We start from the raw sequence: 17201 nt of genomic DNA on the forward strand, positions 1-17201 counted from the left end.
GCTGGTGCTGTGGCCTAGTAGTTAAACCTGTCTACAGTGCTGGCATCCCACATGGGCACTGATTCAAATTCCGGCTGCTCCACTTCCGATCCAGCTCTCTGCTAATGTGCCTGGGAAAGCAGTGGAAGATGGCCCTGGCACCCACGCGGAAGACCCAGAAGCTTTTGGCTCTTGGCTTCATATTGGCCCAATTCTGGCCATTATTGCCATTTAGGGAGTGATTCAGAGAATGGAAAACCTCTTTTGTGTCTCCCCCTCTCTCTGTCTATAACTCTGCTTCCCAAATCAAAATACATCTTTAAAACAAAAAAAGAGCTATTTAAGAACTCCCAAATCAATCCACAGGACTGCATGAAGGGAGGCTTGAAAGCTTGTTATTTATGAAAGGATATCAAAAGCTATGTACAACAATGTGGAACAAGATACTTATATCTGCAAAGATGGCTGAATCTACTTTAACTTTTACTTACAACTCCCCTGACAGTATGGTGTAAATAAAAAAATTGTATCTAACTTTCCCTCAGGTACAGTGTTATTGACTGTTGCCAAGAGAAACAAACTAAAATGAAAACATATACATGAAAATTAAATAAAATGGTATTTTGAGCATAGCCAGAAAATAAATGATCAGGGTTTAACTTACAGCTTCTAACTGATCCATTAATTTTGATAAAAATTTACGACATTCAGGAGTTTTACTATCAATCTTCATTCCAGTTTGCATGGCATATAACCGACCTATAAAGAAAAGAAAGATAAGGTGATTTAAACAATTTTTCTTTAAAACATTCTTTTCTATGGCTGAAAGCTTAAAAATATATGTTTTGCCTAGTGAATAATTTAAAACATAAATTTAAAAATAAAACTTTGACAATTTTACTTATAAAGAACACAAACATTATATAAAGAATGATAAAAATAGAAAATAGCAACAACATTTTATCAAGTAATACCTTTCTTTTTGTAGTATATTAAAAAAAAATACAAGAATGACTAGGTAGGTCCTAAACTGTCAAAAGTACCTATAATTTAATTGGAGAATCAGGGCACTCAGAACAGTCAAATGTACAAGAACACTTGCCAAGTATTAGATAAGTGATACTGACAAAATAGACAATGTGGGCTATGGTAGCAAAAAATGAGACTTGAATTAAGGTTTATAGCAAGAATTCACTTTTTTATTTTTATTTATTTTTTATTTTTTATTTTTTTTTTTTACTTTTTGACAGGCAGAGTGGACAGTGAGAGAGAGACAGACAGAGAGAAAGGTCTTCCTTTTGCCGTTGGTTCACCCTCCAATGGCCGCCATGGCTGGCGCGCTGCAGCCGGCGCATCGCGCTGATCGGAAGCCAGGAGCCAGGTGCTTTTCCTGGTCTCCCATGGGGTGCAGGGCCCAAGGACTTGGGCCATCCTCCACTGCACTCCCAGGCCATAGCAGAGCTGGCCTGGAAGAGGGGCAACCGGGACAGAATCCGGCGCCCCAACCGGGACTAGAACCTGGTGTGCCGGCGCGGCAAGGCAGAGGATTAGCCTAGTGAGCCAGGGCGCCGGCCGCAAGAATTCACTTTTATGATATACTCCATTTTTAACAAATTTTATGCATATGGTCTTTTTAAATATACATGCATAACTTCTCTTTAAAAAAACTAATGGGGTAGATGATTAGCCTGTAGTTAGGAGGCTCACAAATCACATAGGAGTGCCCGTGTTCAATTCATAGCTCCAGCTTCTGACTCTGCCTTCCTGCCAGTACTGATCTTGGGAGGCAGAGGTGAATGAATGCTCAGTTGGGCTCATCCAGCCCAGATTCAGTAGCTGCAGTCTAACCAGAAGATGCGAGCTCTTTCTCTGCATCTCAAGAATTTTTGAAACTTAAAAAATAAAAGTAAAAACATCTGAGGTAAAGCAAAGGCTGAAGACATCTACTACTAACACCACAATCCTAATTACTCTCCTAGTGAGAGCTGGGAACTTTTACGTAGTAATTGGTGTTACCAATGGCATGTACATTACATTATAAATTATATCGTAGCCTTTTTCATTTTGAGAGATGATCTTAAAACTGTCCTCAAAATGTAAACAGGCACTTTTCAAGAGAGGAAACTCAAATGGTTAGCAGACACATGAAAAAGTGCTCAGGATCACTAGCCATCAGGGAAATGTCAATCAAAACTACAATAAGGTTTCACCTCACCCCAGTTAGAATGGCTCTCAAACAGAAATCAATAAACAATAAATGTTAGCAAGGATGTGGGGAAAAAGGTACCCTAATCCACTGCTGATGGGAATGTACACTGGTACAGCCATCGTGGAAGATAATATGGGGATACCTCAGAAATCTGAATATAAACCTACCATATGAACCACTCATCCCACTCCTGAGAATTTACCCAAAACAAAAGAAATCAGCATAGGAAAAGAGTGATTTGCACCCTCATGTTTATTGCAGCTTAATTCATAATAGCTAGGATAGAGAATCAACCCAGATGTCCATCAACTGAAGACTGGATAAAGAAATTACAGTACATATACACTATGAAATACTAAACAGTGGTAAAAAAAAAAAAAAAAGAAATCCATCATTTGCAACAAAATGGATGCAACTGAAAACCAGTATACTTAGTGAAATAAGCCAGTCCTCAAAAGACAAATACCATGTTTTCTCTGATCTGTGGTAACAGAGTACCTATACCTAAAAGGTAATCTATAGGAGGGAAATTGACACTTTGAGATATGATGATCTTTAACAACCCTTGTCTCAACTTCTGAGGAATAGTTTTTGTTTTCTTTCATACTTTTTTTTTAACTCTTTACTTAGTGTAGGGTTTACTTTATGAGTGTAAAGTTAACAAAATAGACCTTTGTAAAATATAAGAATGGAAATAGGAGAGGGAGGAGGAAGAAGGGTGGGAAAGTGGGTGAGAGGGAGGTTCCTGTGGAAAGTATCACTGTTTTTGAATCTGAATATATATGAAATACATGAAATTTGTATACCTTAAATAAAATAAAAAAAAAAAACCACTGTCCTCCAAAACAAAGTAGTAACATGCAGTTATACCTGCAACATTATGTAAACATCTATTTTCCCCAAACTAAAAAAATTGATATTAAACTCAAATTTCTGTGAATCTGAGGACTGAAAGCAGTATCTCCCTGTTGGACTCTTCCTGTCAATTTGAAGACTCATTGGTTTCTGTTTTGTCTCAACTACTAAAAAGGTATTAAGTATTTGCTGGGTAGCTCTATATTTTCCATTCTGAACTAGGTGTAGCCATCCATAAATAAGAAAAAGCATCTGCCAAATCAGCTTTTTTTTTTTTTTAACAAATTGATTTATAACAATTCTTTATGTAGTCATAAATAGAAATGTAACATCCTAGCCCCCAATGCAGTCTTGTCAACCTACCCTCCCTTCTTGCTTTACTTTTCTCTCTAGCACATAATCAACTACTATTTATGCATTCTTTGTCTCAATGCCAACTAGTACTGAAACTCCAAGATGATAGGGATTTTTGTCTATCTGGTTTGCTGATGTGTCCCTGGCATCTAAGAGAGTGCTCAATAAACATTTTTCTGAATAGATAAATACATGAATGAAAGAATAGCTCATTCTGCCCACTGATTTAAATGTCACTTTTCTCATTCATTATAATATATTAAATTTTCTTGGGATAACAGGGTCCAGTTCTGTGTATTTTCTATCCTGTTAGGCTATTGCCCTATCACTGTTTTCTATACTAGAGGTTCACAACAGGGTTTAGTATCTGTTAATTACTCTTATGATTTCAAATTCAATTCTGTTTGCCTGATAAAATCTTTAAAAAATGTATTTAATACACCTTTATACAGTATCTGCATCACTGTGTTTTTAATTTTGATGGTTTTATTGAAGGAATTCCCTTTTTTTATTTTTTATTTTTGACAGGTAGAGTTATAGACAGTGACAGAGAGAGACAGAGAGAAAGGTCTTCCATTGATTGACTCCCCAAATGGCTGCTACGGCTGGCGCTGTGCTGATCCAACGCTAGGAGCCAGGTGCTTCTTCCTGGTCTCCCATGCGGGTGCAGGAGCCCAAGCACTTGGGCCATCCTCCACTGCCCTCCTGGGCCACAGCAGGGAGCTGGACTGGAAGAAGGGCAACTGAGACTAGAACTCAGAGCCCATATGGGATGCTGGCGCTGCAGGCAGAGGATTAACCAAGTGAGCCAAGGCGCTGGCCCTGAAGGAACTGCCTTTTAATCATGAGGCTTTATGGCTACCTCATGTTATAGAATTTGAAATTTAATTTCTTAATATATTTATTTTCTCACCTCAAATTTAAGGATTTGATGCATTTAGTTACTATTAACAGGAGAAAACAATGGCATTTCACAAGTGTCCAGATTTACACTGCCACACTACGCAGCATGAGAACACTTTCACACAGACACTAATCTGAGAAGCCAAAAAAAAAGAACTTCACTTAAACAGCCCCTGCTTTCACCACAAATGTTACGGAATTTTTTGTCTTCTTTCTTCTTCTATTAACCAGCCATACTTCAGTATGAAGTTGTCCTAGTCCTTTTCCCACCTGCTTATGCCAGGTTTTAATCAGTCACTCCTGTTCCCCTCAAAATAAGGCTTGGGGGCCGGCACTGTGGCATAGCAGGTTAAAGCCATGCCCTGCAGCGACGGCATCCCCTATGGACACTGGTTCGAGTCCCAGCTGATTCACTTCTGAACCAGCTTATCTGCTAGTGAAACCCGGAGGAAGAAGCACCTGGCTTCAGACAGGCCCAGTCCTGGCTGTTGTGGCCATTTGGGAAGTGAACCAGCAAGTGGAAGAAACTCTCTCTCCTCCTCTCTGTAACTCTGCCCTTCAAATAAATAAATAAATCTTAATCTCTATTTATATTTCCCAAATAACTGATTTGGCTGAGGTCACAGAAAGCATGATTTGATGACTGGAATTCTACTATCCATTTGGACCTTAAGGAAACCTTGGAAATGCCAATCCTGTGCTGCTTAGTAGCTCTGTTAGCTGGAATGGGCTTAGGTCCCACATAACTTCATGGAGTTGGCACACTATCACTAGGTACTGTCAACACCACATTCTTTTACACAAGGAAGTAAATCCTTATTTCCTTAGCCATTGTTATTTTATACTTTCCACAATAAGCAAGAAACTTCAGACTAATAATGCAAAAACAGCATCATGTTGTTAATTCTTATCAATCATTTCACCTCTAAATAATTTCATATACTTTCACTCACACACTTGCCATTCCACAATTAAATTCCCATCTCAAACTTCTGTACTACAAAGCAACCATTCTGAATGCTAACTCTTTTTCTTCTAACATTCAGCTATGCACATAAATACAAGCTTCCTGTTCACTGGCCTACACATTTTTTTAATCTTAGTTTATACACATATTCAGTCTTTGCCACTACAATGACATTATAACATAACATCTATAATTGAAGAAATTGAAGAATGGGATTATCTCTGCATTAGAAAGCATGAGGACATAAACTAGCATGGCTTTGCTGAGTTTCTTATGTGGCTTATAATTTGTAGCACAAAAAGTATATAACAAGATACATTCTCTAATGCTAAAAAAAGTGAAAAGACCTCAAAATCCACCTATGAAAATTAGTCTTTTTCTCATAAGGATGAAATTTTCCCATAAGGATGAAAAAAAATCACTTTTATGTAGAATTCTGTTCAAGACAATTTATCCTAGTGGCAGCAATGTAATCAAACATGAATGTCTAACGTGGAAAATACTTACCAAAACAATTAAATTTATAGCTAAAATCATCTGTAAGAAAATATAGCTGATTTATTTCATCAAGGAAATGTTTATTTTTATGAATAAATATTATTTGATGATGAGTAATGAGGCATATTTGCAACAGGATTAAATACTTTCCAAACTACTTTAATTTAATGAGAGGCATTTAGGAGACAAACATTATAAATTTGAAGGTATGCAGAATTCAGTTTCACAGAATCTGAACATTAATATTCTGACATGTTTATGCTTATCCATGAGAAATAAAAAATGCATGATATAAATATACATATAAAGATTTAGAAAATCAATTTCATAAACTGATGTTTTATTTACTGGTTAAATAAACATGATGCTTCAAATAGGATTTATATGTACTGATGCTTAAAAGTAAATTTTATTCCAAGAAATAGAATTGAGTAAAGTACTCTACTCTTTTTTTTTCTGAAGATTTATTTATGTATTTGTTAGGCACAAGTAGAGAGAGAGAGGGAGAGACAGAGAGATCTTTCATCTACTGGCTCAAATAGGATGCAGCGGCCAGGGCTGAGCCAGGTGAAAGCCAGGAGCTAGGAGCTTCATCCAGGTCTCCCACGTGTGTGGCAGGGTACCAAGCACTTGGGGCATCCTCTGCTGATCTCAGGTCATTAGCAGGGAGCTGGATCATAAATGGGGCAGCTAGGACAGAACCAGTACCCATATGGGATGCAGGCATTGCAGGTGGTGGTTTTATTCACCACGCCACAATGCCGACTCTGCTAACTCTACTCTTAAGTACGTATACTGTAAATACCAGCTACATGTTTAGCACTATCATTTGTAAAGGGACTTCTCAAAGACTAAATATTGTAGCTTTTAGAGTAATATCTTTTTTTTTAAGAAAAGATTATTTATTTCTTTGAGAAGTAGACAGACAGATAAAAAGGTCTTCCATCTGCTGGTTCACTCCCCAAAGGCTGCAATGCTCAGAGGTGGCCGATCTGAAGCTAGGAGCCAGGAGTTTCTTCCAGGTCTTCCATGTGAGTGCCCGGGCCCAAGCACTTGGACCATCTTCCACTGCTTTCCTAGGCCATCAGCAGGGAGCTGGATTGAAAGAGCAGCCAGGACATGAACTGGCACCCACATGGGATGCTGGTGCCACATGCCAAGGTTTATACTACTACACCACAGTGCAGGCCCCAGAGAAAGTATATCTATAAAAAATTTGGATTACAAGATGGCTGAATAGGAAAACGACATGATATTTTTGATGAGGTAAAGACAGCAATAGAAATGCAGAGAAAGTGTGCTGAAGAGGAGAGCTGGAGAGATGTTTACAGTGAAAATTCTAAAGAGAGACACCATAGAGCAGCATGGAAAGAACAGACATGAAGCTCCAAGCGTGGACACCACACGTGACTCCCGTAGCTGCAGGCTGGAGGAGACCCCAGCTTCTGAGAGCTTGGTGATGGTAGACTGGCAGGCTGTGCCACTGGTGATATTTCATGAGGGAAATCTTGAGGACCATACTGACTTTGAGTCTGGCCCATAGTCCTGCTGGGGGGGCATGGTGCCCACCTAACTGAGTGAAGGAAAAACACATTTCTTTCTCCCCATCCCCTCATAAGGGCGCTCAGCAACCAGTGGAGGGAAGGCACCATCTTGACAAGAGTGGAGGCTGTGGCACTTCTTGTGGGCGGCCAGACTGTATGAGGGAAAAATCCACACCTCCCATCGATTTTGAGGCTGGCTGAGAGGGTTGGCAGGCGGCTAGGCACTCATGTAGGACTGCGAGATGTCCCATCCTCTCAACCCATCAGAGGCTCTGGGGCTCAAACTGCCAAAGCGGAGCACTCACAGGCAGTTGGCTCTGGAAACACTCTGCTCTCTCCGTGGATGGGGCAGGCTTGCAGGGAGGAGAGGGAATCCTCTGCATCCTGTGACTGTGGGAGCTTTGTGAGCTGTGACTGTGGGAATTCTGACTGCATGACAGGGCGGGAGTGTAGCTGGGTCTCTGGTCAGTCAGTGGTCTAGTGTCTGAGGCTCAGACCTTCCTGACTATGGAGTGGTTCATTGCAGCAGGTTCTGTGCTCACATTAAGGACTGCAGAGGACTTTTGTGAAGTTCATGATTAGCATGGGAAGAGTATTGTAGCCTCTATGGACTAACCCTGAGCACTGAATCACCTTGGAAGAGAGGAGGTGATGGTATGATTACACAACAGCCATGATCACACCATCCCTACTGTTAACAATAGAGATCTACCCAACTTGGGTGTCACCCTGGATTCTCACCCAACCTTTGAACTCTGACCAGAACTCCCTGGTTCCACTCAGAACATGCCTTTGGGTATGAATTCAAGGAACAGATATTCAAATAAGCTGCAGAGGCATAGTTCAAAAATAAAAATCAATGGAGAAAACCAACAAGTGTTTTCACAAATGTCTAAAAATAAATGCACAAATACAAGAAACAAGAACAAGGAAGATAACATGACTCCCCAAAAGATATATATCACTTCAATATCAGAATGTGAAGATGAAGAGATTGAGGAAATGCCTTAAAAGGAATTCAAAATAATGATCTTAGGGTTACTCAAAACAATGCGAAGCAAATTCACGAGTTAATGAAATCTATAAGTGACATGGATGATAAAGTTTTCTGTGAGATAGAGATTTTGGAGAGAAATCAATCTGAAATATTAGAAATGAAGAATTCATTGTATCAAATAAAAAACACAGTGGAAAGCCTTAACAACAGACTTGCTGAGGCAGAGGAAAGAATATCTGAGCTAGAAGACAAATCTATGGAAATTTCTCAGTCAGATAAAAAAAAAAAACACAAAGAAAGAAGAAGAAGAGAAAGAGGAAGAAGAGCAGGAAGAGGAAAAAGCAGAGGAGGAGGAAGAGGAGGAAAAAGAGGAAGAGGAAAAAAAATTTAAAAAATTAAAAACAGTGTTTGAGCTTTATGGGATACTATCAATTGACCCAATATACAGGTCTTTGGAATTGCTAAAGTGTGGAAAAAGAGACTGGACAACAAGGCCTATTCAGTATGGTAACAGAAAGCTTCCATTATTTGGAGAAAGAAAGGAACATCTGAGTATAGGAAGCACACAGAACACCATTTAGACAAGAGCAGAAAAGAACTCCAATAAGATACAAGTGGTCAAACTTTTAACAATGAAACATAAAGAAAACTTTCTAAAATGTGTTGGAGAGAAATGCTGGATTACGATCACAGTATCTACAATTAGTTGATTTCTCATCAGAAACAGCACAGGCTAGGAGAGAATGAAGAGACACAGACAAGTCTTAAAAGAAAAAAAAAAAACTTTCAACACAGAATACAGTACCCTGCAAAGTTCTCGTCATTTACAGATGAAGGTGAAATAAAAACCTTTCATAACAAACAGAAATGGAAAGAATTTGTCATCATTGGTCCAGCATTACAAATGAAGTTTAAAGATATGCTATAAACAGAAACACAGAAAAATAGTTGAAAGAAGGTGAAGACAAAAAAATCTCCTATTAAAAGTACAAAGGAAATCCAAAGCAAACAATAGGAATATTTAAGGAAAAAGAGCAGGGCAACAGTAAACTTGAAGATAAATGGTCTAATGGTCGAAATTATCCAATTAACATACAGATTGGCTGAAAGGGTTAAAAAACAAGACTCACATATTTGCTGTTCACAAGAAACACAACTCAACAACAAAGATACACACAGACTGAAAGTGAAAGGATGGAAAAAGATATTCCATGCTAACAACATAAACGAGCAACTGTAGTTATCCTAATATCAGATAAAAAAGACTTAACACAAAAACTGTTAAAAGAGCCAAGGGCTTTATGTAATGACTATGGGATCAATTCACCAGGAAGATGTGACTATAATAAATGTACTTGTACCCAATGCCAGGACATTTGGCTATTTAAAACAAATATAAACGGATTTAAAGGGAGACAAAGACTCCAACACAATATTAATGGGGGACTTCAACACCTCAGTTTCATCAATGGACAAACCAACTAGCAGAAAATAAACGATAAACAACAGAGCAAATCTATACTATGGACCAAATGGATGTAACTGATATCTATTGAACATTTCATTCCACAGTCGCAGAATACACATTCTTTTCATCATTGCATGGAATTTTTCTAGGACAGACTATATGCTAGGCCATAAAGCAAGTCTCAGCAAATTCAAAATAATGAAATCATACCAAATATCTTTTCTGACCACAGTGGGATGAAGCTGGAAATTAACTACTAAAGAATCTGTAGAAAATATGCAAACCCATGGAGACTGAACAACATGCTCCTGAATGAAAAGAGGGTCACAGAAGAAATAAAAAACAAAAAATTTCTGGAAACAAATGGAGGTGACAATACAACATATCAAAACTTATGTTATACATCAAAAGCAATGTTAAGAGGAACATTTATAGCAAGTATATCAATAAAGTGGAAAGGCATCAAATAAATGAGCTATCAAGTTATCTCAAGGACCTAGAAAAACAAACAAAACCTAAAATTAGTAGGATCAAAGGAATAATCAAAATGAGAGAATAAACAAAAAAGAATACAAAAGATCAGTGAAATGAAGAGCTGTTGCTAGAAAAATAAATTGGTACAGGATTGGCACAACTAACCAATAACAAAACAAAACAAAACAAAACAAAACAAAACAAAACAAAACAAAAAAAAAAAAAAAAAGAAGGGAGAAGACCCAAATCAATAAAATCAGAGATGAAAAAAAGAGATGTAAAAACAGATACCACAAATATAAAAATAATAAATAAATCACCAGAACTACTATAAGCAGTTTTATGCAAACAAACTGAAAAATCTAGAAGAAATGGATAGATCACTGGACACTTACAATCTACCAGAACAGAGGAATGAAGATACTGAAACAAACATTCCAATAACTAAGATGGAGATTGAATCAGTAATAAAGAACATCCCAACAAAGAAAAGCCCAGGTCCAGATGGCTTCACTGCTGAATTCTACTGGACATTTAAAAAACTAACTACAATTCTTCTCAAGCTATTCAAAACAAATGAAAGGGAGGGAATCCTCACAAATTCTTTCTCTGAAGCCAGCATCACTTTAATTCCTAAACCTGAAAAAAGATGCAACAGAGAAAGAGAACTACAGACCGATTTCCTTGATGAACACAGATGCAAAAATCCTCAATAAAACACTAACTAATCAAATCCAACAACACATCAGAAAGATCATTCACGTGGACCAAGTGAGACTTATCCCTAGTATAGAGGGATGGTTCAACATTCACAAATCAATCAATGTGATACATCACATTAACAAACTGAAGAAAACTATATGATTATCTCAATAGACACAGAGAAAGCATTTGATAAAATACAACACTCTTTCATGATGAAAATGCTAAGCAAATTGGGTATAGAAAGATCTTTCCTCAACTCAATCAAGGCAATTTATGACAAGTGCATGGCCAGCATCCTATTTATGGGGAAAAGTTGGAAGCATTCCCACTGAGATCTGGAACCAGACAAAGATGACCTCTCTCACCATTGATATTATAGTCCTGGAAGTATTAGCCAGAGCCATTAGGCAAGAACAAGAAATCAAAGGGATACAAATTGGGAAGTAGGAAGTCAAACTAACCCTACTTAAGATGACATGATCCTATATATAGGGGATCTAAAAGACTTCACTAAGATTCTATTGGAACTCATAGAAGAGTTTGGTAAAATAGCAGGATATAAAATCAACACACAAAAATCAAATTATGCTTTTGTATACACAGACAGTGCCATGGTTGAGAAAGAACTTCTAAGATCAATCCCATCCACAACAGCTACAAAAAAAAAAAAAAAAAATCAAATACCTTGGAATAAATTTAACCAAGGATGTCAAAGATTTCTATGATGAGAATTACAAAACATAAAGAAAGAAAATCTTCTATGTTCATGGACTGGAAGAATCAAGATGCTAGCAGACAGAAAAATTTGACACATAACAAGAAGCAACAGTCCAAACACATCAAGCAACGACAAAATAATGGAAATAACAGATACTAACATTAAAATATGAAGAAATCATTAACAAAGAACTTAAAGAAATCATGTATTAAAGACATGGAACATACACAAAGGAAATCAAGAGGGACTTTTAGAGATGAAAAACGTATTTGAAAGGAAAAATTCACTGGATAGGATTAAAAGCAAGATGCCAAACAAGAAATAGTGAACTTTGCAAAACAGCAATGGAAATCACGGAAAATACAATGTGGAGGAAAAGAATTAAGAAAATGAGAAAAAAAAAAAAAAAAGAATTCAAAGGTCAGTCTCCTGAGGTATGAAAAGTATCATATGTGGAAAAAAAAGGTGAGGGGAAGAATGGGCTGACGATAAAAAGTGTTGAAACATGAAATCAACCAATTAAAATTTTTTATCCACCAAAAATATCTGTCAAAATTAAAGAAGAAATTAAAGCTTACTTCACACAATAAAACTAAGAGTATTCATTGGCAGGAAGTCTGCATAAGAAATGATAGATAGGGTTCTTCAAAAAGAAAGAAAAATATCAGATCTAAAACATAACTATAAAAGGGAATGTGAGTGTTGAAAATGGTATTTATATGGTAAAATATTTAAAAAAAGACTTTTTTTTTTTTTTGACAGGCAGAGTTAGGCAGTGAGAGACAGAGAGAAAGGTCTTCCATTCCGTTGATTCACCCCGCCAAAATGGCCGCTACAGCCAGCATACTGCGCCAATCCGAAGCCAGGAGCCAGGTACTTCCTCCTGGTCTCCCATGCAGGTGCAGGGCCCAAGCACTTGGGCCATCCTCGACCGCCTTCCCAGGCCACAAGAGAGAGCTGGACTGGAAGAGGGGCAACCAGGACAGAATCCGGCGCCCCAACCAGGACTAGAACCTGGAGTGCCGGCACCACAGGCAGAGGATTAGCCAAGTGAGCCACGGCGCTGGCCAAGACTTATTTTCTTATGTATAGATTTCTTTGAGACAGAATGGGTGATTTAAACAAAACAAAACAAAACAAAACAAAACAAAACAAAACAAAACAGGGCAGGCATTTGGACAGCTTAGGATACCGACATTCCTTATCAGAGTGTATAGGTTCAAGTTGATTTAATTTTTGATTCTAGCTTCCTGCTGACGTACCCTTGGTAAGCAGGAGGTCATGGCTCAAGTCATTGGATCTCTGTCAGCTATGTGGGAGACCCAGACTGGGTTCAGGGCTCCTGGCAACATTCAATTGGACCCAGAGTCTGCTGTTACGGCATTTAATGGTGATCCAGAAGATGGAATAGCTCTATTTCTTTCAAATAAATAGAAATTTTAAATTAAAAAATGTATTATAGGGTTTAAGGAATATGTGTAAGAACAATGTATAGTAACTATAGCAAAAGGACAGGAGAGAATAAAGAAAATAATTACCTCATATGTGATGTTATGTATTATAAATCAATAAACTTAGGTTAAGTGGTAGATTGTGTTGTAAGCACTAGAGTAACCATTAGGTAACTGGGGAACTATTTAATAAGCCCACAGTGGAGGCATAATGACATCTTTTAAAAATTTGAAGGGCAGGCCGGTGCCACGGCTCAATAGGCTAATCCTCCACCTGCAGCGCCGGCACCCCGGGTTCTAGTCCCAGTTGGGGTGCCGGATTCTGTCCCAGTTGCTCTTCTTCCTGTCCAGCTCTCTGCTGTGGCCCGGGAGTGCAGTGGAGGATGGCCCAGCCTTGGGCCCTGCACCTGCATGGGAGACCAAGAGAAGCACCTGGCTCCTGGCTTAGGATCAGCGCAGTACGCAGGCTGCAGCGGCCATTGGGGGCTGAAACAATGGAAAAGGAAGACCTTTCTCTGTCTCTCTCTCACTGTCTAACTCTGCCTGTCAAAAAAAAAAAAAAAAAAAAAAAAAAAATTGAAGGGCAGGAAAAAAAAAAGAACAAATGAGGCATAGTAAACTTAAACACAAACACATTAAAGATTACATTAAATTAAGTGGCCTAACCACAGGTAATTGTGCCCCCAACATTTTATCTCAGCAAAAAGTATATAAACATTGTCATATATAAGCATCCTTAGCCCTAACTTCTTTCACTTAGCAAACTGCTGTTAATTCATGAGGTTGCATGTTTTAGTACATTTTGATTGCTAAGCAATGATCCATTTATTCCACTGCATGGAAATACTATAATCAGTTCATTTAACTTGAATATCAGAACATCTAAATTATTTCTAGTTTCTGATGAATACAAACAAAGGCACTAAAAATAGAAATCACTTAAATATTCTGTTAAAAGGCAGAGGTTATCATATTGGATAAAAAAATTAACAACATCTGACAATATACTGTCTACAAGATTTCGGTGAGTTGGAGTTAAAAATAAAAACTAATTATCATGAGTCGAACACTGATATAGTTATTTAAAAGTAGAAAAACAAATTAATCCATCAAAAATTTTTCTGAAATGAACACCATTATCCTGATTTTATGAACAAAGAAACTGAAGCTCACAAAAAATTATATTTGCCCAAGGTCTTGTAGCCAATAACTGGTGAGTTAGAATTTGACTCAGGTACAGTCTGGCTCAAGATTCACCATATCAAAACATCTCTATATATGCACATAAAATTAAATATAACCATAATTTTACATACATGAGACTATATAATTTGTTTGCACCATTTGGTTTTTACACTATGCTGTGGAAAACTTCTGTAATGAATGTAGTCTCATATCACTTTCACAGTTACATAATACTCTGATACGGTATTATTATTATTTTTACAATGTTATCATCTCCTTTAGGTAAATTCTAATAAATTAGGCCTCCCCTTTAAGAAGTCCAATATTTGGTGTCTTCATATGGAGTCGCTTTAATTTGTGATTATTACAGATTAATATATTAATCTCATTAAGAACCTTATTGATCCAATTGTTTCACTGTTCGTTTTTTTCTTATAAGAAACTGAGGCTCAGGGATATTAGCTAGCACTTGAAGTTATAGAACAGAAATGTTTACATAACTTTAACTTTTAATTACTTAAAAAAAATGCCCACCAAAGAAAACAGAATGGAAATGTGGCAATATATTAAGAGACACGGACCTTACTTAAAAAAATACCTTACTCAAAAAATAGATTATTCTCACAAAATAAAACTCATGTTTGAATAAATGTTTGTAAAAACCAAAAGATTAATGAATCCAAGTAGATAAATCAGTGGTCCAATCTCCTGTGTGTTTTTATTATCAACCTGTCATTCCTATAATATAGTATTCTAAGTCAGCATATATTAAAAAAATAGACAATAAGACTACTGAAACTAATTTATCATACAGATTCAGAAAACAGCAAAGAAAGAATTAACTGCTTTTTTTTGCTTTGTATCTGAATTTTAAATCCAATTTTTACATGATTAACAACAAAACAGTAGGATACTGATTATTAATGCTAATATCCATGTGGCTTACAACCTTGATCAACAAGGAAATCCACTATCACTTAGTCTTGATTAAACCAGGCTAAAATTTCTATTCCTATGTCCTGTTACATCTCAGAACTAATGTAACCATATGTACTTGCAACTTCCTGAATTGTATCTAATTTTCCTAATATATTACTGAGGCCCTCTCGAAAACATTTTCTGAAAGTCTATTAATTTTACAATGTCACCCCCTAGAGGAAACAAAAAACAAAACATGAAACTTTATGTATTTGGTTACTTAAACAAATTTAAAAAGGATGGAAAGATCTTTGGGATTTAGCTTTATGTATGGCACTAAGCCTGCAGGCTCAGAATATTTATCATAAAGTCTCTACTTTTAATAGGGACTCAAGCGTATTTCCTGGCTATGCTAAAGGGGTGGAAGGAAAGAACTTAAGAGATATATTGTTAATAACAGAAATGCTGTCGTTAATTTCCATTCAGGAATTGCCCAGATTATTTTACTGGCTTTCTCCCCCTTCATGTACCACCAATTTAACTAGTTCCTTTTCCCTTGCTCGCTCAACAACTAATTCTCTAATTACTATCTACTACCAACAATGTTCAGTAAAACATTTCTCATCTGAATTTGTCATTTAGATCCTGGGTCCATCACTTAGTAAAAAAGTGAGTCAGTATGTGACAAACTTCAGCTCACCCATCAGGAAAAGGCCCAAAATATAACATCCCACAAAGTAATCAGGCAAAAGAATTGGTTAACATCAGCTGGATCAAAGATGGCATCTAACTTAACCTCAAGGAGACCTAAAACCCTATTATACCTTCATTATAATAATATTAGCATAGTAAAAATTGCTTGCATCCTTACAGTTTACAACTGTCATGACAAGCTAAGGTAGTTGACCATACAAGAGATCCCTAATTCCTGTAAGTTGCCACCCTTTCCTAGAAATACAATGAATGTTCTGTCAGATATATTTTTTTAAAGATTTATTTATTTGAAAGGCAGAGCTACAGAGAGGCAGAGGCAGAGAAAGAGAGGACTTCCATCTGCTGGTTCACTCTCCAGATGGCTGCAACAGGAGAGCTGAGCATATTTGAAGCCAGGAGCCAGGAGCTTCTTCTGGCTTTTCCACTGGGGTGCAGGGGCTCAAGGTCTTGGGCCATCTTCTACTGCTTTCCTAGGCCATAGCAGAGAGCTGGATTGGAAGTGGGTTAGCTGAGACTCAAACCAGCATCCATTTGGGATGCTGGCACACAGGCAGCGGCTTTACCCACTATGCCACAACACTGGCCCCAAAACTGGAATTTCTAAAGTATAGCTGCCTTAAATTTTACCAAAATGCTTTCTAAAATTTTGTACCAATTCCCGTGGCCATTTCAGAAAATATTTTTACCCTGTACTCATTTGCAGTTACAATTTTTTCAGTCAAAAACAAGCAGGTCATTATAATTTACATTTAATGGAAGAAATTAAAAAAATTACAGTAAAACAGATCCCTCCTAAAGCATGAAGTTCTGTCCTACTGAAGCCTTGTTTTTTTAATCTAAAAACAAAAGCCTAAAGAAAAATCTGCTGCCTTTTAACCCAACCTGTATTTCAGAAAAAGAAGCAAATCTCTCAATACTATTTAGGAAACTATCATAATGTTAAACCAAAAATTTCAAAATGAAAAAATCTTTTAGAAAAAAGACCTTACTTGTAATATTCTTGGTGTTGGAGACTGGTACAAAAGAAAAAATAGACTAGCACAGTAAGAAAAACACAATAAATTCACAGCTTTGACACCAAAAATGGAACACAAAAGAAGAAAAACTGCTAAACTGGACATGATCAAAATGAAAAACTTTTGATCTGTGGCCGTCGCTGTGGTGCAGCGGATTAAAGCCCGGCCTGAAGTGCGGACATCCCACATGGGCGCCGGTTCTAGTCTTGGCTGCTCCTCTTCCGATCCAGTTCTGTTATGGCCTGG

The 17201-nt window shown here is 37.3% G+C and overlaps 1 protein-coding gene across 1 annotated transcript in view; it reads right to left on the reverse strand.

Annotated features, from left to right (window-relative positions):
* VTA1 (vesicle trafficking 1) overlaps positions 1 to 17201 on the reverse strand; it is a 105462-nt gene that overhangs the window by 77378 nt on the left and 10883 nt on the right. Inside the window, exon 2 of the mRNA XM_002714850.6 lies at positions 644 to 738. Within this exon, the coding sequence (XP_002714896.3) occupies positions 644 to 738 (95 nt within the window). The remainder of the gene's footprint in view (positions 1 to 643; positions 739 to 17201) is intronic.

Source organism: Oryctolagus cuniculus, chromosome 5 (assembly GCF_051225735.1).
Source record: "Oryctolagus cuniculus isolate XC-2025 breed Fujian yellow rabbit chromosome 5, ASM5122573v1, whole genome shotgun sequence".
In the NCBI taxonomy this organism is placed as follows: Eukaryota; Metazoa; Chordata; class Mammalia; order Lagomorpha; family Leporidae; genus Oryctolagus; species Oryctolagus cuniculus.